The sequence below is a fragment of the Sus scrofa genome, chromosome 8 (genome assembly GCF_054392235.1).
Source record: "Sus scrofa isolate SSC_HxYL_T2T_F1_AM1 chromosome 8, Sscrofa_HxYL_maternal_Yorkshire_Landrace_v2.0, whole genome shotgun sequence".
Classification (NCBI taxonomy): Eukaryota; Metazoa; Chordata; class Mammalia; order Artiodactyla; family Suidae; genus Sus; species Sus scrofa.
This window is the reverse complement of record NC_139390.1, coordinates 69,583,433-69,611,383: the sequence shown is the minus strand read 5'-3', so window position 1 is coordinate 69,611,383 and position 27,951 is coordinate 69,583,433. Positions and strand designations below refer to the sequence as shown.

At 35.1% G+C, this 27,951-nt stretch overlaps 1 protein-coding gene and 1 long non-coding RNA gene across 17 annotated transcripts in view; both read left to right on the top strand.

Annotated features, from left to right (window-relative positions):
* The window catches only part of EPHA5 (EPH receptor A5), a 319,713-nt gene extending 292,813 nt beyond the window's left edge, over nucleotides 1-26,900 (top strand). For 11 of the 16 annotated variants that reach the window (XM_021101384.2, XM_084973910.1, XM_021101383.2 and 8 more), the window contains 4 exons: nucleotides 212-361; nucleotides 10,190-10,383; nucleotides 14,118-14,273; nucleotides 22,317-26,900. In XM_021101384.2, coding sequence (XP_020957043.1) covers nucleotides 212-361; nucleotides 10,190-10,383; nucleotides 14,118-14,273; nucleotides 22,317-22,422 — 606 coding nt within the window. In that variant the 3' untranslated portion in view covers nucleotides 22,423-26,900. Of the gene's footprint in view, nucleotides 1-211; nucleotides 362-10,189; nucleotides 10,384-14,117; nucleotides 15,681-22,316 lie in introns of those variants that run through there. The other 5 variants (XM_084973911.1, XM_084973909.1, XM_084973903.1 and 2 more) reach the window with 1 other exon arrangement.
* Nucleotides 14,310-21,716, top strand: LOC146400827 (uncharacterized). The gene is made up of 2 exons (XR_014813770.1): nucleotides 14,310-19,017; nucleotides 20,171-21,716. It is a non-coding gene; the product is annotated as an uncharacterized LOC146400827 (long non-coding RNA).
* Nucleotides 26,901-27,951: the final 1,051 nt, after the last annotated feature.

Here is a 27,951-nt window from a genome sequence, read left to right as displayed (position 1 = left end):
GAATTTAAACTAGAAGCCTTCCGGACAGCCAATTAGTAGTCAGTCTACAAGCTCTTATGGGCAGAGAAATGGGAAAAGAGACTGCATGCTGTCAAACAGATTCACTTAAAAATGCTACATCTCTTTCCAGATCTTTTCAGAAAAGCAGCCGTATCCCTAGGTACATTTGAAGTATGTGGGGATTTTTTTTTTTATTTCTTTTCATCTTTAGGGAGGCAAAATTCCAATCAGATGGACTGCCCCAGAAGCTATAGCTTTCCGAAAGTTCACCTCTGCCAGCGATGTCTGGAGCTATGGAATCGTGATGTGGGAGGTTGTGTCTTATGGAGAGAGACCCTACTGGGAGATGACCAATCAAGATGTAAGTATGGAACTGCTCCCCCCTCAAGTGTGAAATGAATCACTTTGCTCTCTAAGTCAGGACACTATGTATAGACACACATTTTCAGATATATACATATGACAATGATAGTTGCCTAAAAAAATGAAATACTCTTTGCTTACCTTCTGATCTATTTTGTTGTTGTTAAAAGATCCTTTATGAAGAAGCTCAAAAATGAGTTAGTATAAAGGAAAGAAAGTTACTGTTCTATAAAAGCTTAATCCCTTGCCAGGCAGTTCTAGCCTCACTGTAGCGATGTTTCACTCATTTTATGTCAGTATCGTTTTCAAAAATGAAGAAAGAGCCATCAAAGAATGAATACTGACAGGCAAATTTCTATGACATGCATTTGATAAAGGGAGATAATACTGAAAACCAAAAGGATGAATGATATTGATTGAATAGTGGATGCTCTGAGAAGATAAAAAGAAGTAATCTTTACATTAAAATATATAGGAAGAGTTGTATTGTCTATTTAATTGGGGAAAAAAAACAGGTTTTGTTTCCCACATGAAGAAATAATTCAGGCTTAGAATGCTAGAATCCAGGAATTAAAAGAACCATGAAAGAGTCTTCAAGTTCCGAATGATGCCTGGGCTCTTTGTCTTTACCTTTGTAATTTTCCATTGTTACTATTTAATAGAGCCCTTTTATTTAGGATCACACTAAAATTTGTGGGTTTTTTTCAGATAAAAAATTATAAAGGCTAAGACTTATTGAGCCCTGTCCAATTGAATACACTATTTTAAGTGATTTACCAACCAATAACCTCATTGCTTCTTTAATATAATTTTATTGAACAGTCTTAGTACCATGCTGGCTTAATACATTTTTTCCTCTTCAATTATTTCTTTTATCCATGCTCTATGAAATCTCCTTCACGTATGCCTTCAGGGGTTATGGGACAGGTACGGCTACTCTCCAGCTGCATTTTGTTGTATCAACAGTACAATGCCATTTAGACTTACTTTCAGATATAAAAATCCCATTCAGTCTAAATCAGAGTCAATCCTATATCCATTTCAAAGTGTTTTCCACAGCTGCAGGGATAGCCCGACCCTAAGTAGCATGACTGGGAAGGAAGGATCGTCAGACTTTGGCTTTCCTCCCTGCAGGGTCCCTAGAGAGGAGGACACTTTTCCAGCTGACAGCTCAGAGTTCCTCTCGCCTGCTCCCTGCCCACAGTCTCTGTGTACCTTACACATGTCTGCATCACCCAAGAAAAGTGCATTCTTGCCAGATGTCCCACCAGCATTCCCTCTTTTAGATACTATTGCAGGCTGCCCCAGCCAGCCTGCCTTCTTCAAATTTCCCCAGCTGAACAGCCAGGGTCTCAGTCTGGTTTTCCGAAGGAGTATTTCACAGCATTCTTCTCAGAGAGAAATAGAACTCCTGCTTCAGAGCAAGCATATGGAAAAGCAGTGAATCTGCCCTTTTTTTTGAGTCATCTCGAATCTCTCTAATTGGTGTTCTCTGAGCCCTACTCACTCGACTTAGCGAAGGGATCCTGACTTCTATTTGTCTAAATTTGAGAGAATATAATCTCCATTGTCTTCCATTGTATGATTTTAGGGGCTGGACCATGCCAAAGTATTGAATTCCTGTTTACAACCCATTAGAGCCTTAAGAAATTAAATGACTTTCTTAAGACCAGAAAAATAATAAAAGTTATACCATAAATTTCAACCTAATTCTCCAAAATTTTATACCTAACCACCACCCTGTCTCCACTGAATCAAGGTCTACATTCTCCCTTCCAACAGTGATCCTATATGAGCCTTCTAATTGAGTAAAAAATATTCAATTCAATATATAATGATTACTCTGGATTGATCTAGTCTAGACGAAGACCAGGCCTGTTTGCTACTTGCTACTCTCCAGATAAAGGCCAGATGCTACCCTGAGATATATAATTTGGCTTCTAACTTCTCTCGAGGCTCATTTCAATGCCATTTTTCCTTTGATTTTTGCGAAAGCATTTTGTTCTGTCATGCCAGCAAGCCTGCTCCCTTCACTCAAAGAAAACATTTATCCCTCATTTACCTAGTGTTGTAACTCCTCACACTTGAGATATTTTGAATTCTGATTCTGTCACTCACAATGATTAGTCTTTCCCAATTATGTGTATAATGTGTGTGGCATTATTATCACATCGTTGACAATCATGTCCCGTGTAGCTTTATCTGTCACAAATAAAATTATAGATCCAAGTAGAACATGATGCTAGGTGCATGCTCTTAAGTGTGTCTGCTGATCAGGAGTGAGCTTGCTCATGCTGCTGGGGATTGGCTGGTCTAAGCTGGTATCTCTTGGCTCTGCTCCACACAGCCCTCATGTTCTTCCAGAGACCAGCAGGCTAGACTAGATATGAGCTCTTCTGCCCCACGGCCAAATGATGAGGATAAACCCAGTTGCATTTCAGTCTCAACATTCCATTGTCCAATTCTGTAATCAGAGGATCAATCCAATCACAGTGCTCCCTGTGAATAAACAACATCAAGTTATGGAAAAGTTATGGAAAAGGACATAGATCAAGGAGGTGCGAAGGACTGGGAATGATTTTTTTTTTCTTGCTTTCAGCTGTTTGAGAGTCTTGATACTCTTCCGATAATTTTATTTTAGACCATTTAGAAAAATACAAGGAAGTACAGATATAATATTTTTAGGACATTATGAAAATAAAATCTAATAGTTTGGCTTTGGCTGGGTTTTCCAAGAATCTAAATGAGGTTTTCAGAAAATGTTCATACAATCAAAGAACTTTCTAAATAAAATGTCTGCCTTTAATAGAGTGTCCAGTAATGCAGGCTTTGCATTTTCTCTTCAAGTTCTCTATCATTAGTGGCATTTAGTTTCAAGATATGGCATTGAGTGTGACATGCCTCAATTTCTTTTAAAGTTTGTATCCAAGTTGGTTCAATAGATACAAACTTTTTATTAAAGTGTGTGTTAAAGTTTGTACCCAATAAACATGACAGATCTACTGTATTTAAAAATCATCATCACTGAATATCTCTTTCGAAAAAATATTCTCAGAAAACAAACTGGAAGCACTGATTTGGCAGTTTTGAATGATGTATCCCATCTTCTCGATGTTCCAGACACTGTCTGATTCTAAAAAGGCTTTGCCACCATGAAAATGTTACATTACCAAGACATGCAGAATAATCTAAATCTCTCAGAGGAGACCTTCCGCTGCGTCAGTGGGACAGAATGCTACAGTAGGTTTCTTTTGATTTAGGATTACCTCTGTCATCACAGAGAAAAGCCATAACAACACATAATAAAAATAAACTAAAATGGCTAAGATGATTTTAGGTAAATATCAGACCATGAACTCTGATTCAAGCTTGGGGAAGCTACGATAATATCCTGTTGCCAGCAGAAGCTTCTTTATTGATAGCAGACATTTTAAATGTCAACATTTTTCAGAACTTAAAAGACAAGAAGAGATGTTATTATATTGTATTTTTATATTTAGTGACAATGTCTTTGTCTTATATTTATTTGAAAATGTATGAATAGGTAGCACATACTAAACACATAAATTAAAAAGTGGTTCAAATACTAATTTAAGTAATCTGGTATTTTTAGGCAGTCAGTTTTCTAGTACCATTTCTTTTGGCCTAGATCTGACTTTTAAGGCAGCAAAAATATTTGACTCCAAAAGTACGTCAACCCACTTTATACTGGGTGTCCCTCTTCCTTTTTCTAGTCTCTGTTTCAGTTTCTGATAAGATAGAATGGTGTGTGTGTGTGTGTGTGTGTGTATACACATATATATATATACATACATATATATATTGTATTGCTGGAATTTTTTTTTTTTGTCTTTTTAGGGCCACACCAGCGGCATATGGAGGTTCCCAGGATAGGGGTCAAATCTGAGCTGTAGCTTCCAGCTACACCACAGCTACAGTAATGCGGCATACGATCTGCATCTTCGACCTACACCACAGATCATGGCAACTCCGGATCCTTAACCCACTGAGAAAGGTCAGGAATCGAACCTTTAACCTCATGGATGCTAGTCAGATTAGTTTCCCCTGAGCCACGATGGGAACTCCATACTGCTGGAATTTTTAATGTTAAAACAAAGAGAATATGTTACAGTATGCAATATGTTGTTAACTGAAGTATGAGGAATTAATTCTTATCCAAATACTATAAATTACTAAGATTTGACAGTGAGCAAATTATTATTCGTTTCAGTACAATAATGGTTAAAATGAGTCAGTTGAGAGTTCCCACATGGCTCAAAAGGTTGAAGATCCAGCATTGTCACTGCCGTGGCTTGCGTCACTGCTGTGGCACAGGTTCAGTCCCTAGCGAAGGAATCTCCACATGCCAAGGGCACAGCCAAAATAAACAAATGAATGAATGAGTTAATTAAAATAAAATGAGTTGATGAACAAACAATTATCGGTCTTCTAAGGATAACGCTGCCCTTGGATACAAGTAATAGACATACCCGCCCCTTTGTAAAAAGTGATAAATACCAATACTGCTGTCTAATATTCTTAGACCTTGCTATTTAAATACAGAAAGCAAAAATCTTATGTTTTTAGCCACTCATCTTCAATTCTATAACTCTTGGTCAGTTTCAGTGATTATAAAGAAAGTGGACTGGAACAGATTTCTAATTTCTCTTTAACCTCTGAATTCTGTTGATCTGTGATTGATGTACTGAGACAAAGACATACTCAATTCATGTTTAGTAACTATTAGAAACAAGAAAGAAATCATAGGGGAAAAACTGGTCTATCTGGAACTATTTCTGTGGTATTTGAGATAATTTCTGAGAATGTTATTAAATTCTGGTCACTTTGGGGAGTTTCATATCTCCTAGTAGCTAAAGGACTCATGTGTGAAATTTCAAGTAAATACCAAACAACACAGGCACTCACACTCTACATAGAGCCTGATTCATCAAAACACAGCTGACGCTCAGAGTTTCCCTGCAACCTTCCTGCCACTTACTTACCCAGTCTGCATTTTCACATCTCCTCTGATGAAGAAGGGACAGTCTTCCAGAGTAGCTCATTTTAATTTTGGATATATTTTTTATGGTACAAGAAATCTGATCCCATGGGGTAATGTCTGTATCTATCCCTAAGTATTTTTCTGGGAGGTCATTCTTATGTCAATAGTGTGTGACTCGGCACCGGGACGGAAAGGTCACAGATTTGCACTCCAGAGAGACTCGAACGTGAATCTTTCCATTGCTACTTGTTCTTTGTGTGCACGTGGGCAATATTTAACCTTCTAGAAACTCGTATATTTCACCAGTAAAATGTGTATAAAATTCGTATTTTGCAGATATGTGTTAGAATGGGGATAATATACACACGATTTGCATTTAGTACCTATGATGTAATGCCTGGCTGGTCTAGATCATCCAAGAAGACCATGACATAAGGGAATTACATGTACACGAGTATTGTTAAAGGGAGATGCTTGTGAAGAAAAACTTGAAGGGATGAGAGGAAGCTGGGAGAGACGTCAGACCATGATACAAATTTGACCCCAGGTGGAGTAGTGATGGAAGGAAGGATGATTGAATGGAGGCACGTGAGACTGAAGTGCACTTGTAAAAGAGGTTGGTGAGGCCACCAAGGAGTCCTCAAGCCAGCAAGTGTCAAAGGAATGTGCATCTCTTACCACTGCCATGTTCAATAGTTGACTGGAAGTAACCTATGAAAATCTACCATCTCTGTGATGATAGATGTTAGAGACTTCAAGGTTAAGGACTACTGGTCAATTGCCACCCCTACAAGTGAAGATATGAGAGGCAAATTTTCATGGTTTCCCAGCTCCATCCCTTTTGCAGCATAGAGCAACTTTTTCACACAGGTTTAGGAAGCATCTTTCCATGGTTCTGTAGGTTTTTCTTTCTGAAGGGAAACTCAGAAGAAGACAGTTATGGACTGAACTGTAACCTCTGTAGCTTCAGCCAATCTCGGGACCTAACCTGGTTCTTAGCCTCTCCCTCTTTCACTGTCCATTCTGACTTCCCCTTCATTGACAACCTGGCAGATCATGATGGCTTAACTAGTAGGATAAATCAGTCCTTCATTATTGGGGGTAAGCAGTTTCAGGCCACATTGCTATACAGCAGTATTAAAAGAGCCCTAATATATTCTGGGTGCCGCACATATTTCTTCCCACCCCAACTGTGTGAAATCAGCTTAGATGCCTCCCACCGTTCAGTGTTAATTGCCTTGGCCTTCTCCTTTGCTTGTAGTTGGGCACAGGTAGTCCAAAGTGCCCTCGTGACAGTGATAATCATTTGTTGCCTGGGAACAAAGCACAATAGAGAAATTTTCTTATTTAATATAGCAACTGCATCTTGAATATTTACACCTGCTCCTATTAGAGTATTGCCTCCTAGGTGGTTATTTAGCTGTGCCTTTAGAAAGTCTGCCAGCATTCTGTGAGGCTAGTTGCTACTGGATGATGGACTATGTGCAGTGGTTGCTAGAACCAGCTCATATCAGCTAGTGAATTTCAGAACATTTCTACCTTAATGAGGTTATGTTGGTAGCTTGCAGTTGATATGGCAGTTTTTAAATCCATAAATGAGAAAATGTTGTAAATATCTTTCCCCCTAAAGAGCCAATTGTTAAATATTTACTCAATGATACTCTCATTCTAGTTGGTGATATACCAGGTGGGATTCCACGTTTGTGGGTCAAGCATCCCAACCTTGTAATGCTGGCCAAGGCTTTGTGCCAGCAAAAGCAATACCCAGAATAGGTATATCTACCTGAAAGATGAACCCACTGGCCATTACCTGATGAAAAGGGCCAACAGCGTCACCACCAAGTGAATAGTGGCATATTAGGTGCTCAGAGTTGGGTTTTAAGTATTGGAAGGAGAGATAGCATTCTTTATATTGTGTTCAGATTGTTGATTTACATATCAATGCCAAGAAAGGGCATAGCTTATGGTAATATTTCAGATACAGAGATCTGAAATGGTGCCAGATTGACTGTAAAACTTCTGATTGTCTTGTTATTTTCTCTTTTTTTCTTTGTTCATCTCAACCACCTAAATTTATAGTAATAACAGAGTCAATTAGAGTACGACTCATTTAGTCATACATTCTAAACTCTATGGAAAAATGAGCAGCCTAAATTAGACTTTGGTAGATTTCCAGCATTTCACAACCACCAGAATACTAACACTATTAATTTCTTTCCCAATCTATGAAAGATGCAGTAGGTAAAAATGAAAAAAAAAAAGTCACTTCAAAATGTCTAAATATAAAATCTAAAGTTATAACTCTAAATCTATTTTAAATAAAAATTCCAAAGATGAATTTAGAATTAAATCCAATGACTTAATTACTAGGCCAAGTTCTAAGTTAACTTAGAGATAGTATTATATTTATATATAGAAATTTAGCTGAAAATAAAGGTGTTAAGTATTATATATGGTAAATACCTTCTCAGATCAAATAACTTATTAATTCCTTTAAAACTAAGGAATTGGTTTAATTTATTAATTTCATGGTCATATAGAAAGATGAGCTTTATTGACATTAAAGACAATAATTTTTTAAAAAGTGTTAAAAAAAGAAATAGAACTAATTGGCATCAGATTTGGGGGAAAACATGAATATATAAGGTTTTAAGCAAATAAGAATGTTTTCACTGCATGGGGAAACATTTCATGATATAAACTATATTAAGACATTTAATGTTGGCACATATGTGTTGTTAAAGAGAACAACCATTGTCCCTATCAATAGGGAAGAGTCTCAGAGTTCTTATTGTGGCCCAGCAGGTTAAGAACCTAACTAGTATGAGGATGCAGGTTTGATCCCTGGCCTTGCTGAGTTAAGGATCTGGCATTGCCACAAGCTGTGGCATAGGTCACAGATGTGGCTCAGATCTGGCATGGCTGTGGCTGTGGCATAGGCCTGCAACCGCAGCTCTGATTTGACCCCTAGTCTGGGAACTTCCATGTCATAGATGCAACCCTAAAAGAAAAAAAAAGAAAGAAAAGAAAAAAAAAATGGAGAGTCTTATAACAAATAAATAGATCAATAAACTTCCTTTAATATACAAGTGCAAATGGTACTTTGTATTTTTACTATTCATGGATTTGATCACCAGTGATAATAACTAATTTCTCAAAATTGATTTAGCATTTTTTCTTTTGTAAATTTTTGATTTAGTATCCATTGCTTATTTATTTGTTGTCTGATTAGTTTACTTCTCAATTTTCATGAGATTTTAATATATTAGATATGTTAACCATAATGTGTAGTTTTTGCGATATGAAAATATTAGAAATATTAGGCTTGCCTTTTAACTTTTTGCATTGTTTTTGAGTTCATCAAGGTGGTAGATGACTCTCAGGTATCTTGCTCATAGTTATTCGATGACTTACCTATTTGTAGAGTCCTTGAGTACTTTTCATTTCTCTACTTAACTATCTGTGCTTCTCAGGAACCTTTATTCCATGCTCTTCCTGGGAGGTATAAACTATACCCAACTTCAAGCTGCTCCCAAGCGCTGACCACCTTCACGTTTATATTATCAGCCCAAACATCTCCTGTCCTCTAGCCAGATTCTTGCAAACTGCTGGTTCCCTACTCACCTCATATAAAACAAGTCCCCAGTTATACATGTCAACATTTCCTACTCCCATAAACGTGCTTACCTAAAATTAACAGCAAAAGCCATCCACAATGAAAGGCTTGAACTGGTTTTATCTCAGATACTTTCTCTGCCCTTCCCTCTACCCGTAGGTTATAAATGTCTCTAACCTGTCGTGTTTCTTCTCTTCATCTGTCACAGCTTTTGTTCAGATCCCATTTCCTTTATCATTGAAAGACTGGTTTCTCCCCAATCGTTCAAAATTATCTTTGCAAAATTTCTTTTCTAATCATCGTAGATTTTTTTCTGTTTGTCAGATCAGATCTAAACTGTTTGTCAAAAAATATAATTAAGTTTAATTGTTAAGAAAATATTCAAATAGGATTTTGAGAAATAGGCTCATTGTTGTTGGTTTTCGGTATTGCTTAATAATTTCATAATTGAATAAAACCATTATTATTACATTCAGTAGCATAAACAGATCTCTTCTGGAGGCAGACATTTTGATGGCAGCAGCAGCATTACGTCTTTTGATAATACAGCCTCACAATTAGACTGATATTTCTATGTGTGGTTACATTTAAAATCAATGATGTTTGTAATGTCTCTGCCATTAAACAGTCATTCCAAATTTCTGACAGAAATCAGTAGATGATAATAAACAGCCAGGCCCTGATGTTATTAAATGATACATGAGATAGCTATGTTAATTTAGCCTTTGACTTATCCATCATTTACCATCCAAAATCTCTTTTGAAGTAAAATTGCAGTTTTATTACTTTAAAAAATGTGATTCTACACATAATTTTTCATTAAAAAGGCATTAGCTTTTCAGAGAAATCACTAGAAAAATTAATCTCTATTTGATTCCAGAATGCAGGGCTAAATAAAACATGAACTGTTTACTTTTATATCAATTAATTTTACAAATCAACCTTCATCAGGATTTTAGGTAAAAATGATTACCATTTATTTCCTTTAGAATATGTGAGGAAAGTCTGTCTTTTTTTATATTGTGTGAGAGCATATTATTTCTTTATTTTACAGCAAATGGAATAATTGAGGAGGTTAAGAGAGAGGATGCTGTTTGTCATTGCAAGAGTAAGAACGAGGACAGATGAGAGTTGAACGGTGGGAAATTTCTCAAGCTGTTCTCTGTTAAGATTGTGTTGGGCAACCGATTCTGTTTCACTTCATGCAGGTGATTAAAGCCGTGGAGGAAGGCTACCGTCTGCCAAGCCCTATGGACTGCCCTGCTGCTCTCTACCAGTTAATGCTGGATTGCTGGCAGAAAGACCGGAATAGCAGGCCCAAGTTTGATGAAATCGTCAACATGTTGGACAAGCTGATCCGTAACCCAAGTAGTTTAAAGACACTGGTTAACGCATCAAGCAGGTACGAGGCCAGACCTGAGGGATTTTTCTGAACATTGCGAATTCAGATTAATGCCAAAGATATCAAATTAATGAAACTATTTTCGTATACATGTTAGCCTATGAATTTATTTTACACTAAATATTTGAATATAGTTCTTGCATATTATTCTTTTATAATGAATGAAAGAGGAATGATGAAATTATACATAAAAACACCTAAAACTAATCTAATAGGGTAACCCACCAGTTTCAGGTAAGTGTCAACTATAACCAAATTCAGGGAGCTTTAAAAACAAATCCTCAAATATGTGTACTTTTAGGTGCTTTGGATCCACATAGGTTTGGAACAAAGAAAATAAGATTATAAGGTCATGGGAGAAAACCAATAAGCACTGATAGAATTATAAACCAGAGGTATGTAACATCAGATGCTCTTTGGTTTCCTGATTTCACCACCTGTCATAGTTTATGAACCCTGACATCTTCTTTAGGGGCTCTTTCCTCTTATCCAGTTGAACCCAGATACTTGGATAATCATTCACTGTGTAGTTTGAACAAGACTTAAAACTGATAAATGAGTAATGAAAAAATTTGTGGGAGCAAATAAGCATTTTTAAAACTTTCCTGAATGCATATGAATGCATTTAAATTATGTTACATTATATAAAGCATCCTTACCTCTTTTATCTGAACAGTTACAAAATCATCCTCTCAAAAAATAAGTCAGTTTGACGCTACACTAGAAAATTTACCGGATTGTTATTTTCACCATATTTAAGGCAGTTGTCTGTCTTTACAGGAAAAGGTATCATGCTGATAACTGAATTGGCTGCCCATAGTATGAACTCAATGAGAAACAATTTGTTGATAAAGTCACATAAGTTCTATGACTCTAGTGTACCATTTGTTTACTAGGCAAAAGTCATTTATGAGCACAAATGGGGAATGAATCTTCAAACTCTGTTCAGGCATCATTAACTTTCTGTGGTAGCAACTGGAGATTGCATCTCAGAGATCATTCCTTATGTTGTTCCTGAAATAACTGCTTTTAAATTGTTTATTGTCATGTAAAACATTGTGTTTCTCTCATTTACTTGTTTGAATTATGTGAAGTTGTCACAAATGGACATAAGGAAAGGAAATCATAAGATATTTTTATGTTCTAAATTGTATTAATTTATATCCACATCATCTTTATAGCTTGAGAGCAGTTTAAAAATATCCGAAGAATATTATTTCCTTGTATGCATTACATAGAATTCAGTTTGCTAGGTTTCATATTAACAGATTTAGCTTAAGACTATACAGTCAGCTCCCTGTATCTGTGGACGTGGAGGACTGACTCTTCTGGGTCGTTTTACTAAGGGACTTGAGCATCCGTGGTTTTGGTGTCCAGCAAGCTGGAGGGCGTGGTCCTAGAAACAGTCCCCTCCAGAAGCAGGAAGGAGGATTGTACCACTCTCTACCCCATCTTTATTCATCGTCTACAAATACTGGTTCTAGAAGGTTCTTGATTCATTGTCTCTTTCTCTCTATCCCTACCTGTGTCACAAAACTCGGTGATTTTAGTAACCATGTAGATGATATTCAAATATCTCTTAACACCTTGAAATTTTCTCCTTCAATGATTTTAGTTTCTAACCCACCTTGGACTCTTTCATAGTCATATTCTAGACTTAGCTATTACCAACAATTGCAACTTTTCAGTAATCTCAACTTCAAAATCCTATTATTCTCCGACTATTTCCTCTTGTACTTCTCACGTCAACAAATCTTCGACTCTACTCTTTAATAGCTACAAATTATTACGAAATATCCGCTGATTCATACAAATAAATATACATGTGTCTACTCTGTGTCATGCTGTGGACTACATGCTGAGTATACAGTATTGAGCCACACACTCTTAGGGGAAAGAGAGATTAAACAATATAAAAGCATTAAAGGAAAAACACTTTAGTTTGGAGTAGAGAGTGAGTAGAATTTAGCAGAATAATTACAGCCAGAACAGTTGTGCAGTTAAGACACAATGATGTCTTGAACTACAATGGTAACAAATGAAGTGGTCAGAGAAGTGGTCAGAGAAGTGGTCAGATTTATAATGTATTGGATGTTGAGTGGATGGTACACACAGTGATCGATTGGGAGGAGATTGAAGACAAGGAAGGAGGAGACTGTTTATCACGACTATAAAAAGGAGCGTTTCTGGGGGAATAGGATGTGGAGAAGATGAGCCGTGTGGCTTTGGACTTGTGATGAGATTCCTATGATAAATATGGAGGCATGGCATAGGCATATGAATATATGAGACATCTAGGCAAGAGATGAAAACTGGAGAAAAATAGGTCATATTTGCCACATGAAAGTGGATAAAACTGCCTAAAACATAGTCAAGTATAGGCTGAGAGAGAAGATATAGGGGCAAGTCCTGGCTATCTCCAAATTTTAAAGTCAGGCAGAGGTAAGCGTTGGAGATTGAAGACAAGTGTACAACGTGACGGTAGCCCTCAAAGAGGGAAGAGTGATTCAAAAAAGGTTGAGATAGGAGTTCCCACCGTGGTGCAGTGGGTTAAGAATCTGATGGCAGTGGCTCAGGTCACTGTGGAGGCGCGGCTTCAATCCCTGTCCCAGCACAGTGGGTTAAAGGATTCAGCATTGCTGCAACTGCAGCTGAGATTCAGTCCCTGGACTGGAAACTTCCATATGCCAAAGGTACAGCCATAAAATGTTTTAAAAATTAAAAAAAAAAGTTGAGATAAGGTAAAATTTCAAGAGGCGATAGTTGTTGAATGTTTCTAAGTCAGTCATCTTACATATTAGAAAATGGTCACAGATTATGACCAAATAGAGGTCAAAGCTCACCTTAACGAGAGCAATTTTTATAGAATTGGTTTGGAAGAAACTACCTTGGAGTAGATTGAAGTGTAAATGGGATGTGAGAAAGTACAGAGGATTTGAGCCGAAAGAAAAGTATTTGTCCTCTATCTTATTGTTGAAATGTATGTAAATAAATTCACATGGATGGACATTTAAATTGCTTTTGGTGTTTACTTTCATTAGCAAAAAAATATGCACTTACATTTTTTCTGATTATTTCTGTAGGATACATTTCCAGAAATCATCATCATCATCATCATATATATTATTGGCCAAACAGTATAAATTTAGTATAGTTAGTATAGTATATCACATAGTTGATTAATTCTATTCAGTTTTCTTATGTATTTGGAGTTACATTTTGCTTTCCAGTTTCACTACTCCAAGGTGAATTAACAAGCATTTCTATGTAAGAGCTTAAAATAAAGAGTACATTACTTCTGGTCTCCTGGGAAATTAGCTTAAATGAGCATGAGTTTCTCTAGCAAAGTCTAGAAGCAATTGGTTTTACACAAATGATCCTGCATCTCTCAATTTGCTAGCATTTTCTGTATTATTTTTACAAACAAAACAATAGAAGGAAGTAAATACATCTAAATTACTATATGGAATTTTTAGCTAATGTTTTGCATTACAGAAAATTTAGGTATTAAGTCATTATAAGTCATCATTAACTATAGATAGAAAGAAATCTGAACAGACTGATCTTCTGCTTGATATTTTAAATTTTTTTCTTCCTCATTAGCATTTGTCTATTTCTCTCCTATAAATATACTGATAGATTCAAAGATCCATTGATTATGATCTAATCTTACAATACAGTTTGTTAGAGAAGAATTAAAATGCTACTTTTAATATTTGTGTTTTATGTTTTAGAGTATCTAGTTTATTGGTGGAACATGGTTCACTGGGATCTGGGGCCTACAGATCAGTAGGTGAATGGCTAGAAGCAATCAAAATGGGCCGATATACAGAAATTTTCATGGAAAATGGATACAGTTCAATGGACGCTGTGGCTCAGGTGACCTTGGAGTGAGTAATTTTTCTGATAACTTTTACATGATTGCTGGGGCGAGAAAAATTGTTCAGAAGCCAGTCTGGATGAGGTCAAGGGAAATCAGTTAACTTTTGTCCATGTGTGACAGCTTTCAAAGAAGCCTCTTCATTTTTAGCCCATATTGTTGAACAACTGCATGGTTAATGCTACTTGTGACCAGTATCTTTGCTGCTTTGCTTCACACAAATAGATCTGAGTATTTGAATAATTGGAATAACATCTCATTGGCAAAATACTGGTACTTTGTGTTGTGGAAAAGATGTTTTCTTGACAAAGTTTTTATATGCATACCTATGTTACATGAATGTAAATACAAGACAAAACAAACTGTAAGCACAATTGGTGTGGGTAGCCCTACGTGATGACAAAACATGCTTTTAATTTTGGCTATGATGAATACCCAGGTAACAACAGCTTAAACAAAGCTTCCCAGGCAGGAATCTCGTTTACTCTCTAACTGGTGCATCTTCTTACAATCCAAGGATATACTAGATCCTGCCTCTGATTTGTTATTTGGTACAATCTCAGTGGAACCAATTGTGCCCTTTTCTGTTTGCACGTTTAAGATAAAATTTATCAAATCTTATTAAATAAAAACCACGAGAGTTAAATATTGAATTCTTTAAGGTTGTAAGTTGTTTGTATTTTATTATATACTCTGTATGTGTAATTATTTTAGCCGAATGTTTGTTATTTGTGAAAATGAACTGTTGTTGTGGTGGTTATATCTCTAGATTACATTAACACGAATGATGTTTTAACCTGTGAATATAATGATAACTTACTTCAAATTACCTACAAATTCAAAGGTTAAAATATTGTTGTAAGGTTTAAAATAGAGTAGAACATTCTAAAGCACTAAACCACAGTTCTTCCGTTACTTCACATTATATGAACACTGAGCACTTGGTTCTCACCATTTCTATCCTGGCATTCTCTGGTTTGTTGAATACACTGCTCATTCACACAGAAGGTAACAGGGTACCATCATTTATCACCAATTTATGTCACATTCTCAGCATTTCTCATCTTCATGTCTATAACTAAAGGACCTAAAATCACCACTCAGCTTGCCATCTTAATTTCTGGAATCTCATCCTCACCATCACCACTAAATCCTATCTACTAGGCAACATATATACTTTACCCATTTCTTTGGACACTCAAAAAACTCATTTGTGCTCTATTTCAAATAATAAACAGAAAATTTTAGTGATAATTTAAAACTATTTTTACATGATTAGCATTTAATTTTTAAGTAAAAATGGTCATTTTAATTTATTAAAGTCATTTGTCATTTTATATTAAAATGATACTGTAGGTATTTCTTCTACCCAATGTCAGATTACTTGTACATATATAATAAAACTATTTGCATTAAACGATGTCTCTTTTTTATTAAAATGTCACATTTGTATATTAAACCTACTGCTTTTTTCCTTCTCCCTTCACAGAATAGTTATAATCATCAATAATGGTTTTTGTATTAACTACTTCTGTTTTACTGTCTTTGGGGCCCCAAAGTACTATCTAAATATATTAATTGTTTTAGAATTGTGGTTTCACTTTTTTATTTCTTTTAATTCTTTTATACTTACCTTCCTTTCTCCTGTGGATCGCCAAACTCTCATTTTATATGTTTTCTTTCAAACCCTAACAGCTTCTGTTGTCTTATGATGGTCTACAAATCATTTCCATTCTCCACTAATTTTTGTCTGGTCAATTCTTCTCTACTTGGTTCAATTTCTTCTTTTCTTCTCTTCTCTTCTTGGAGCCAGCCAGCCTTAACCAGTGAAGCTGATTTCTTGGAGAGTCCAACACCTTTTAAATATGTGTCCTCTTGTTTATTATGGTTTGGACCACATTTTTTCCTATTAGTAAGAACATATTTGTCAAAATATTATGTTAAATAACTCACAAAACAGTGGGATATCAATTACTGGTTTGGTACAGAATATAAAAAAATTATCTGTCCATTTTGCTTGCCCTTCACCAGAAAAGTCAGGCATTATTAAGGACTTCTGGCAAAGAAACTGGGATATCAGTAAAGATAAAAACAAAACTTTTAAATACTTAGAAAATGATTTTTTTACACATGATCTTTGCCTATATCAAAATATTAATTTTATGGATCTTGTATAATATTCTACTAAAATAAAGTTTAGTGCCAGTGTTACCACCAGAGAATAATAGAAACTGAAAACTGGGAAGAATACATTCCTACCTGTAATTTTTAAAAAGTTAAAATCAATTAATACAAGCAAAAACTCAAATTGCTGTATACTTACATAAGAAAAATGTTATAATTTGTGCCATCAGATTTGTTCTCATGATGAGTTTAGAAAAAAGAGGGGTAAAAAATTGCAATTTTTTAAAACCACATACCTTGGTAAAAATTTCCCTCACGAAGGTTTAATTTTATTCACTTTTTTTGCCAGCACATAACATGCATGGCTTAATGTGGAATAGAAATGAAACATTTTGAGATCTTAGAGTTAAAAATCTGTTCAGCTGAAAGTAGCTTTCAATCTTAGATGTTTCTGTCTGCTTTTCTCTGTACCTAAACTTTGCTGTTCTGTGTACAGAACTCACATTAGAACAACTGTTGTAGCAGTAATGGCGCAGTCTGTACTTGGGTGTTAAAGTTCACTGGGTTATGGTCGACAGGGGGCATTGTGAGCCATTGTGAGCTTGAGGTGAGTTGCAAATTGAATCTGAAGATTTAAATTGAGGACAGCATTACAGCTGTTTCTTAAACTTCTTGTCAGACCTGTAGTGTCAACTTTTGATTATTCAGAAAATGAGCAGATTCCAATGGATTGAAATATTATACCAATTGTGTGTAAGCTAAAGAGGTTTCTGTTAGAAGCATTTATTAAAATGGGGTCTTAAAATACTAAAATGAAAGTGTCACAAATTTGAAGCCAAAATTTGTGTACACTAATTCAAATAAATGTAACTTCTCTATAAAGTCCTTATGCATAATTTATTATAAACTTAAAACACATAGGAGTACATATTATCCTCTGTGTTCTGCGTAACCAAGCTAAAACTTCTAGTCTAACCCTCACAAGTTTTCATCCAGTGAAAACCACGACAAGGTCATGGTTATGTTCTCTCTTGTCAAATATATATATTTATCTTGTACAGTTCTTATATAGTGATTTTCAGGATTCTTCTAAGTGAACTAAAAAAATTCCAACCACAACTAAAACTATGACGAAAAGAATCGTTGCTGAAATTTAGTGAATATCCGTTAGTCTCTCTTCTCCCTTCTCCTATCCAGCCAGTGTTGGTGGATCTAAGTATCAACGACAAGACACGGCTGAAAGGTGTGTAAAGCAGAAGGGAGAAGAATGTGAGCAAACGATTAGAAATGGATGAATTAAATCCTGAATAATCAAGAGTTGGTTCTGACATCAATTGTTACCTCTTGTTATTCTCTGTTTTCATCCCGCTACTTTGGCACGATAATATCAGTGTTTTCCATTATTTAGTATTATGGGATAATATTTGAAAACGTGCTGGAATGTCATCACAACAATGGCAGTTCATTACTTGCAGATTTTCTAAAATTAATCATGCCTTGTTGACAAAATCCAAATTATTTTTTATGTAACAATATGATTCTCATCGTTTAGATGTGTAAGCCTATGATGAAATATAGTTTATCATCAATAGAATTGGCTTTGGGTATTACTTAAGATTACACGTGGTCACGATAAAATTAGTATAATATTTTCAATGGGGGACACATTGAAAACTTTGCCTAGCTATAAAAATTCCTATATAGAAAAATGAAATGAGTAAAATAGCATATCTTAAACCATTTTCATTTTTTTTCAAAAATTATTGTGAATAGAGCAGTACCCTCATCATTGTTTAAAAAACTTTATTGAATGTTTATCAAATTTCATTCACATTATTACTGTTAAATTGACCACTTAATATACACTTTGAGTAAAGTGGTAATTGTTGGAAATCCCAAAAGTGTGAGACAAAACTATGTAAAAGAAATTTTAATGCATTAAATTTCTATTAGAATAAAGTTATTTAACTTCTACTAGAACATTTTTATAATACCATTTTAATTTGCCATTTGTGGTTTTAGTGGAAAAATATTAAATGGGATTCTAAAGAAACCACTTCGTTGCTGAGAACAAGTTTAACATGCATAAATGATCATATTTCTCTCCCACTTCTTCACTGAAGATCTCATCGTATAATATATTTATATACATTACATGCAGTATAATCATGTTATTCTCTAAATCTCTGCACATTAATTTGACAGCTTTTGAAATGACAAGTCAGATTTTTAAAACAAGAGCATTCCATTAAAGACATAATTTATAACAACATGTAAACCTCAGTGCTGTGTTTTCATAATTCTACTTATCCCATGAAAAGAGGGATGGAGATAGGAGGTGAAATAGAGGAAGAGAGAGGGAGGAGGAGGGAGAATTTTAGTATCTGACCTTCCACATGAATCCTAGGGCATAATCAGATCATCAGCTGACCCTGAGATAACATTTCATGCTTGGGAAAATTTGAACAAATTTAACTTAAAATCTAGATATATGAAATATTCTGAAAAAAGGACGTTTCATTTGCCTGTAAACACAAACTATGACTGTGTTTATTAATTGAATATAGTTCATTTTTTAGTATGATGTAGATGTCACAAAAAATATTTATTTATTTATTTATTTGGCAGGAGTGCACCTGCGGCATATGCAGGTTCCCCTACTAGGGGTTGAATCAGAGCTACAGCTGCCAGCCTATACCACAACCACAGCAACGCCAGATCCGAGCCGCGTTTTTAACCTACACCACAGCTCGCAGCAACAGTGGATCCTTAACCCACTGTGTGAGGCCAGGGATCAAACCCAATCCTCATGGATACTAGTCTGGTTTGTTTCTGCTGAGCCACCACGGGAACTCCCAGATGTCACAAATTTAAATTCCCCAAGTACTGAGCCAGCATCTTTCTTGTGGTCAAGTTATTTGCAGAGAATGAAGTTATACTTCCATATAATATGATAACAAGTTAAGACACTGGAAACAAAAATAAGTCAAATTAGTCTCATACCCATGTACTTCAAATTAAGATTTTGGTATTGTATATGCAAAGTTCATGGTGTTTGAGTAGGAAAAGCTATAACACTTTTTCACGTCTTTTAGAATAAACTGTAATAATTATATTCAAAAACTTCATCGGGTTAGCCATGTAAATTGTGCTATTTAAGTACGTATATACTAAATCGGTACTTTCAAACTTGAATTGTTCAGACTTATAAAGCTCATGATAAAACAGATGTTTTAAAATTTGTTTGAAGTACTAATTATTTATATTTTCTAGTAGAGAGAATTGAATGCTTTCAGGTTAAGAAAATTTAGTCTCTTTTTTTTGTGATTTAGGTCCAAAGTTTGGTAGGGAGCACCCATGAATTCTCCTACCTTCAATATTCTTCATGTATCTACTGAGTTCTCATTTTATAGATGAATAAAAAAGTGCATGTAATTTCAAATTCTTTGCTCGAAATTATAGATCTGAGAAATGAGAAATTAAGAGTATGGACTTTGGTGTCAAATTCCTGGTTTTAGTCCCAGCTCTGCTAGAAATGACTGTGTTATCTACCAAGTGACTTAAATTCTCTCAGATGGGGAGTTCCTGTCGTGGTTCAGTGGTAAGGAACCCAACTTGTACCCCTGGCCTTGCTCAGTGAATTAAGGATCCAGCAATGAGGTGAGCTGTGGCATAGGTCACAGATAGGGCTCAGATCCCAGAACCCATGTTGCTGTGGCTGTGGTGTAGGTCGCAGACGTGGCTCGGATCTGATGTTGCTGTGGCTGTGGTCTAGGCTGGCAGCTGCAGCTCCAATTTCACCCCTAGCCTGGGATCTTCCATATGCCATAGGTGGGGCCCTAAAAAGTAAATTAAAAAAGATATATTCTTTAAAACCTTGTTTCCTCATTCATAAAAGGGGGATTAACAAAAATCTCTATCATTTCACTTATATTTTTTCCTAGCATATAGGAAGAGGACATCTTAATTGTCACCTCTTATTTTTAGATTTATTGCAATGGTTCTCAACCAGGGGAGATTTTTCCCACTCAGGAGACCCTTGGCAATGTCCAGAGACATCTTGTCTTGTCACAACAAAGGGCCAGCAGCCCTGCAGCTCTTCTGGTGTTTAGTGGGAAGAAATCAGGGATTCTGCTGGATATCCCACCATGCCCAGGGGAGCCCCTATAGCAAAGCAAGTTAGCAGGGGCAAGGCTAAGAAACTCTGACTCAGTGGACAAGAGACAAGATTAAACTCAAGCCTCTTTTATTCCTATGTTAGTCTGTAATTAGCTATTTTATAGTCTATTCATAACTAACAACAGTGATTTTGTTTCAGTCTGAAATTTTGCTGGTTTTTAAGTTTTGTTGACGATTGTTTTCCATGCTGACCATTATTATTTATTCTGTACTCTGGTGTCTTGTAACTATAACAATTTCCAAATTTAGTGTTGTATATTTACATTCTAAGAAAGAAATATTTCCACCATAAGTGTTTATTGCTTTTTTTTTAGCTATTTGTTGTTTGCTAAAACTCTCATAAGAAATCAGGAAAACATAAAAAGACATCTAAGATCTTATTTAAACAAATAATTATTTCCAATACTAATACACATGGAGCTTAAAGTACTCATTTATTTAATTTCTTTCCTCTGATAATAGATTTGTTTGAGCTTCCAAAACTATTCAATTTTGCATTTAATGATTCTAGTGTCAGAGTATCCAATTCTGAAGAATTCTAAGACAATCTGAACTTAATCCATTAACTGAATGCAAAAATATTCTCCTTTTAGCATAATGTGTTCAATAGAGCAATTATCTAAAGAAATCTAACATAGCAAATATCCTTGTCATTTAAAAATCTTAATTATTAAGGCTATTTTTGAAAAATAGAATTCCTAAATATCGTATGAGATAACATTTAAAAACCATGAGCTCCCATTGTGGCTCAGTGGTTAACAAACATGACTAGGATCTATGGGGATGCAGATTTGGTCTCTGGCCTCACTCAGTCGGTTAAGGATCCATTGTTGCTGAGAGCTGTGGTGTAGGTCGCCACAGACACAGCTTGGATCCCACGTTGCTATGGCTGTGGTGTAGGCCAGCAGCTGTAGCTCCAATTCAACCCCTGGCCTGGGAACTTACATATGCCGTGAGTGCGGCCCTAAAAAGCAAAAAAACAAAAAAACAAACAAAAAAAAAGAGCAATGACCTTGAGCCCCTTAAATAATGCTATTAGTTTAGAAATCTAAACACTTGTAATTTTTTTGAATAATAAGCTTATTTACATTTTGGTTGAAACAACCTCTTGATGGCGTGTAATCTTCAGAATGCTCTAAATGCCAATAAAGCCTAGATATATTTGATAAAGGAAGAAAGCTCTGCTACATTGGGTTCCAAGTAAAAATATGTATATATCTGTGGTATAAAAGCAATGTAGTGATGATTAACCCCTAAAGATAACTGTTATATAAAATGATTGTGCCAACTGAGTCATTTAAAAAGTTTGGTCTTCAACTGCTTAGCTATGAATTTTTTTAAAGTGTATTTTATGCTTACTTCTTTTAGCAAAAAAAAAAAAAAAGTGCTTGTTCATTTTGTAGGTCCACATTTTCAAAACCATTCAATGAAATTGTACCCTTGAATTTAAATATTTATTGGTAAGCATGTGTGATATTGTTTTTTCACTACTCAGTGCCACCAAAATAGTCATGTTCAAAAAGGGGGTGTATATAATCTCACTCCTTGTTCTAAGTATTGCTTTGACTGCAAACGGATTTTCAGGTACAATTTTAGAACCTTCTTTTGAAAATTGGACCCTGTCTGTCTAAATTGGGACTGTCATCTAATTAGTTTCTGCAAAATGTTTGCCTCTTTGCCAGCGTGAAATATTGAGGTGTGCTCCCAATTGAATCAATACATACATCCAACGTGTGCTCTCTCCATGCAGGGATTTGAGACGACTCGGAGTGACTCTTGTTGGTCACCAGAAGAAGATCATGAACAGCCTTCAAGAAATGAAGGGGCAGCTGGTCAACGGGATGGTTCCATTGTAGCTTCATTCCACTGTCACTTCGCCCAGTGAATGCTTCTGCACTTTGTAAACAAGCCCTGAGATTTATTTTAACAAAAAAGGGGAAAAAGGGAAAACTCAGTGATTTCTAAATCTTAAGAGAGCATTTGTTTCAGTCACGGAATTCATAATCAGTGTTTCACTCAAATCTCTTGATCTTCCTCTCAGTGTCTTCATTTTTCATGAAGCAAATATAACCTGCATGGAATAAGAACATGAGGTTAAACCTCATCTTATATTACAACAACAAAATCCTTCTCACTACTTCTACAAAATTTTATACGTGAAATAGAAAACTCTATATAGCACCTTTATAGACTGAATGAAGGCAGCCCCTTTCAAAACTTCCAGGAATCTACTTGAAAGGAAAAGTTTTTATAGCCATTTGTGGGCTAACAAAAACTGCAACTTACTGAGGTTTACTTCAAGTCCTAATTGTCTACATAAGTGTATTGAAGAGCAATATGGTTAGATAATTTTTAAATAGATATCTTCTTTTGTAATTTTAAATGCTGTCACACAGCGTTAAGTTATAGAAACTAGTGTATAAACATGTTGCTTGATCAAGGACAAGTACAATACAGGGTGTATATTTATTTTTTTGTGTTATAAAATTTACTTTTAGTTGCTCTTCTAGAAACTACTAGGTAACAAATATGTATATACTGTATAATTTGCTATATACCCAGGAATCGATTTAAGTTGGAGTTGTGTGTGTGTGTGTGGCTTGCACATGTGTGTTTACCATTCTGCTTGCATTGGTAGTAGTGTTTTAATTTTAGCAACATTCAGGAACAAGTGTTCCAGAGTGTAGTAGGAATAGGAGAAATAGGGAAGCAGTAAAACAAAACTGAACACAAGCTTGTGTCTTTTTCCTCTCATGTGTCCAAAAGCTACTAAATCTCTTTATTCACTCACAGGAAATGTCTGTAAGACTAAATCCCCTTTGGCGTTTTTAAAACACTTTGTGATATCTGTGACAGTGCAGTTCTTCTAGCCATTAATCTTGCACCCCTGTAAGAAATTTCACCTTTCTGAGTCCCAGAAAATATCTTGTCAAGCAAAGTTGACACCAAAGGGCACATTTTCAGCAGGATGTAGAGGGATTTAACTGTGCAGACTTCTGTTAATGTTGTTAAATCCAGCACATAGCACCAAGCATTACCCCTAAGTGTTAATCCTTTGTAACCATTTCCCTTGTGGCTCAGCCCTAGAAATTTTGATACTAAAGCAGTGGAATGATGACAACTATGTGTATTTTTCTGCTCTTTAGAATTTTCTCTGTGGCAAGACTTGACAGGTTTTATTTGTTGATGGCTATTTATTCATTTGGTAATTTCATCTTGTATTCAGTTATACTGAATTGAATTTACTTTGATGAGCCAATCGAAAGTATTATTTAATTGGCCTTATTAAAGAATATAGAATATGTCCTCTGTATGTTCTGTATACCACACTTGATAAAGGCTAACATTATGGTACAAACTAAACCGTTTATTAAAATTTGAACAAAACTGAGCTTCTTGGTGAAGTGACCAAGTTTTTTTGTATTGTTAAACTTTATAAATCATGGAATGACATGTCATTATTCAAGGAGCACAGTGTTTAAACCAAATACAGTTTGATTATCAGTGGCAGTGGTATATTGGAGTAGCCTGGATTATTGACAACCATAGGGAATATACCAGCTTTATGTTGTTGATACTTCTCTCTTTCCCAAGTACCTGTCTCGATTAGCATATGCAAGAATAAACTTTTGGGACATAACTGTCTCTCTGCCCTTCCCACCTTCTACATAAGTAGCTATCTCTTTATAGGGAGAAAAAGAAAAAGGTTTTAAACAATGATTAAATGATGTATTGAGTCCTGGCCAATTAGTGCTACAATTCTTTACTGGGTCTATACTGTACCATGGGTCCACACAAACTGTGCTTATGTATATTCTGTTAGTTTAGTGAGATTTCCAGAGAAAATAAAGAATGGATTTAACTTTGTCTTGATAAAGTCATAAGTAAGTAGGCATCGCCATTATTCAAGATGCATTTATTCATTTCAGGAAACCTCAAAGTAACTAAACTAATTGCTTTTGTAACAAATTATTGGGGATTGTGTTGCACTTACTGAATTTTGTAAAACCAGCCAAATCTACTTGATAAAGTAACAATTGAGATATTTTAATGTGAGAATAGTTTTATTGATCTAATATAAGTTTTACGGCTGATGGGCTAGCCACAATTACTTATACATAACATATGTATTTGAATTGTTTTCCAGCTTTATATGTTCCAAGATGATTGGGAGGTCAGGCTGGAGTGTATCTAAGTGATTGGAATTTGAAATTACGTGTAAATTTCCTCTTTGTGACAAGAGAATATTACAAATTAATTTTGATCACATTTATTTGCTTCTTATATATGCAACCTTGATGTAGGTTTTGGAAAGTAAATGGAGGTAAAAGTTAGACACATAGCTTTTATTCATATCTAATTTTGGTTGAGAATTTCTAAGAAATACCTATATGATTTTAGAAGATGTAACCCACCCTAAAAAGCAGGAAGGAATTCCTCTTGTTCACCACTGGATGTGTCACCAATTGGAAAGTGCCAATCTCATCTATAAATGTGAGAAGTGGAACAAGGAGAGAGGCAGCTTTTGTGAAATGGAATGAGGCAGTAACCCAGGGCAAGATTTGACAAATCTTGATGGTGTGATTTCTTATCCTATTGGTTCATGTTGTCACCAGCCAGACAACCAAAAATAAAATATAGATTCAATAATTTTAGTACATAAGACAGATTTGTCAAATTAAACATAATATTATTTTAACTGTCAGTAGCAATACTTTTAGTCTTTAGACTTGGAAATACATAAGTCTTTCTTAGTGTTAAACTTTGAAAAATAGGTACAAGCAGGGAATAGTTTCCAACTTACTGATATCTGTTGAAGTCACTCAATTGCTACTTTTATCAATCATGTTTCCTCATCTTGCTATTTGCTCACATGTAAAAACGACATGTAATCAGTTATTCTTCCTGGCTGCTGAAATGTATGAATTGTATGTAAAAATGTAAAAAAAAATTCATTTTCCCATTTTACAAAATTAACGTGCATGGTCTTTTCTTTCTTGTATTTTAATCACCAAGTTGGTGTTCTAAAGACGTAGGATTACTATGAGGAATATATTCAAGTATTCTATCCAAACATAAATGTGGCCAGCATTATTAGTTTCGGAGTTGCCAAAACAATACAGAACATCCTTAACTCAGTCTGTAAGAGTTTTAACCAGTGCTGAGTGGTGAAAAAAATAGTTTCCTATCTCAAGTTAATATGGAAAATTAATACCAGTTGAGCACTTAATGTGTTTGCATGTCTGCTGCTTAATCTCCATGTGAAAGTTAGAGATTTTTTTAACACCTTTCTTTCTCCCATTTAAAATGGGTTCTCAGAAGCACAAGCAGAGATATTTACCTGTGGAAGACATTTTGGCATTGGATGGCAAATGCCATTTGAGTCAGATGTTAGAAATTTGCTAGATTTATGATATTGTGTAGTAGAATAAGATCCTTTTCTCATTTTGTTCTTCCTAAAAATAAGAAAAAAGAAAGCTAAATATGATAGTAAACTGTCTTTGCTTATGTCCTGCCAGATGTTTAACCTCAAAATAAATTAAAAGTAGGTACAATGATGATGATGAAAATGAATAAACAATTAAAGTGATAGTTTTATTTGAAATTAATGACTAGAATAAGTCATCATTTTTTCAGCTCTATAGCACAGCTGGTTACATTGAATATTTTCCCTCTATTATGCTGTTAATTATATAGTAATGTATCAAAGAAGAAATAGATAAGAAGTTTCTTTTCATTTCTTGTTGGTTTATGAAAAAATCTTTTTACACATAAATGCTTGAATGTTCTTGTTCAGAATGACCACATAATTATTGCTTATGAAAAGACACCAATTAGTAAAAAAAAAAAAAAAAAGTATTTATAATAATCAGAATCAAATGTCATTTTTTTTCTTCTAAATGTAAATGAAAAAAAAATTGAAGGTGGAAAAATATGTCATGTTGATTCAGGATGGGCTATATTAACAGTAGAAATTTCAGTGGTCAGCATCTTTATGCATCTTTAAACTGCTAATTTTTTTACAGTTATTTAAAAGTGTGTAAATTTCATTTATGATCGTCTGAGAATAAAACAGACTCAGTCATTTGTTAATATGTTTATTAGAATGTTTTCGTTTCAGGCAGGTCAGAAGCAGCTGTATAGCATTATCTTATTCTATGTTAGGGCTGTCTAAATCCCCAGCCTCAGTGTTAATTCAAGGAAGAATTAGCATTTCTGTAATTTTTTTTCCCCATTTAAAGCTCTATGTGCATTTGGTTTGTGTACATGTTTTTGTAGTGTAAGATATGAAATTTTATATTTTTTCAGAAAATAAAAAACCCTTTGAATAACAGCTAATTCCAATTGTCATGCTTGACCTGCAAGAAGCCTTTAAACTTACAGTCTTTGTTTAAGGACCTCAGTTCCTTCTGATAAAAAATGATGTGGGAATTTCCTGTGCTAAATATTTAAAATGCAATCAGCATCCATTTTCCTCAAAGGCATATTCACAAATCTGCATTCAAATATTTTTTGCAGCTAGAATTTGACACTGAGAAGCTAGGACATGAGCATAACTATGTAAAAGCTAATTAGAAGTTTATTTGTGACAGTGTTATACAACATTATTAAAAACAGAAAGCTATGTGTACTGTCTGCAAAAAGAGACTGTACAGTGACTTTCTCATCAGCAAACATCTGCTGGTGGTAGAGGGTGGAGGAGTTTCATTCTTACAGCAAGTGATGTCCTTAAGTACAGATGCTCCTTTTTCTCTGTTTTGTATCCTATTGGTATCCTTTCATAAGAGCGTAGCAAACTATCTGTTGTATTCAAGGAAATGAATCCTATCCGTATTTTCTTTGCATTTGCATTCATGAAAAGTGACATCACCATGCCTGTGGAAGTTACCCATGACGCCTTTGTCTCGGCATAAAAATGACCAGTAAAAGGGATATCATTTATCTTTGCTTTACTCTCATGTAAAGACTATGAGTTCTTCCACAGCTAGTGGACTATTCTTGCTCTTGCTTGGCTGCAGAGGTAAAGATCCTGTGACAAAAGAAATTTTCTCCCTGCCCTATAGGCACTCTTGACCAGATAAGGGTGATGGGGTGGGCAGGGGTGGAAAAACTAATTAAAATTGAATAAGAATTCACTATTTTGTATTAGAATTTTTCACATTTTACTTTGAGGTACATTTTATTATCTCCACTCTACTGATAAGGAAAATCATGACTCAAAGCCGTTAAGAAATCACCCAAGGCCTGAGCATTCTCCAAAGGTAGGATCAAACCCCATGCAACCCAAGTACTTTCTTCCCACACTGTGCTATCTGGATAATGGATTGATTTCAGCCAAACTTCACATTTCACTGATGCAGAAACTAAAGGTTAGTGAGAAAAGG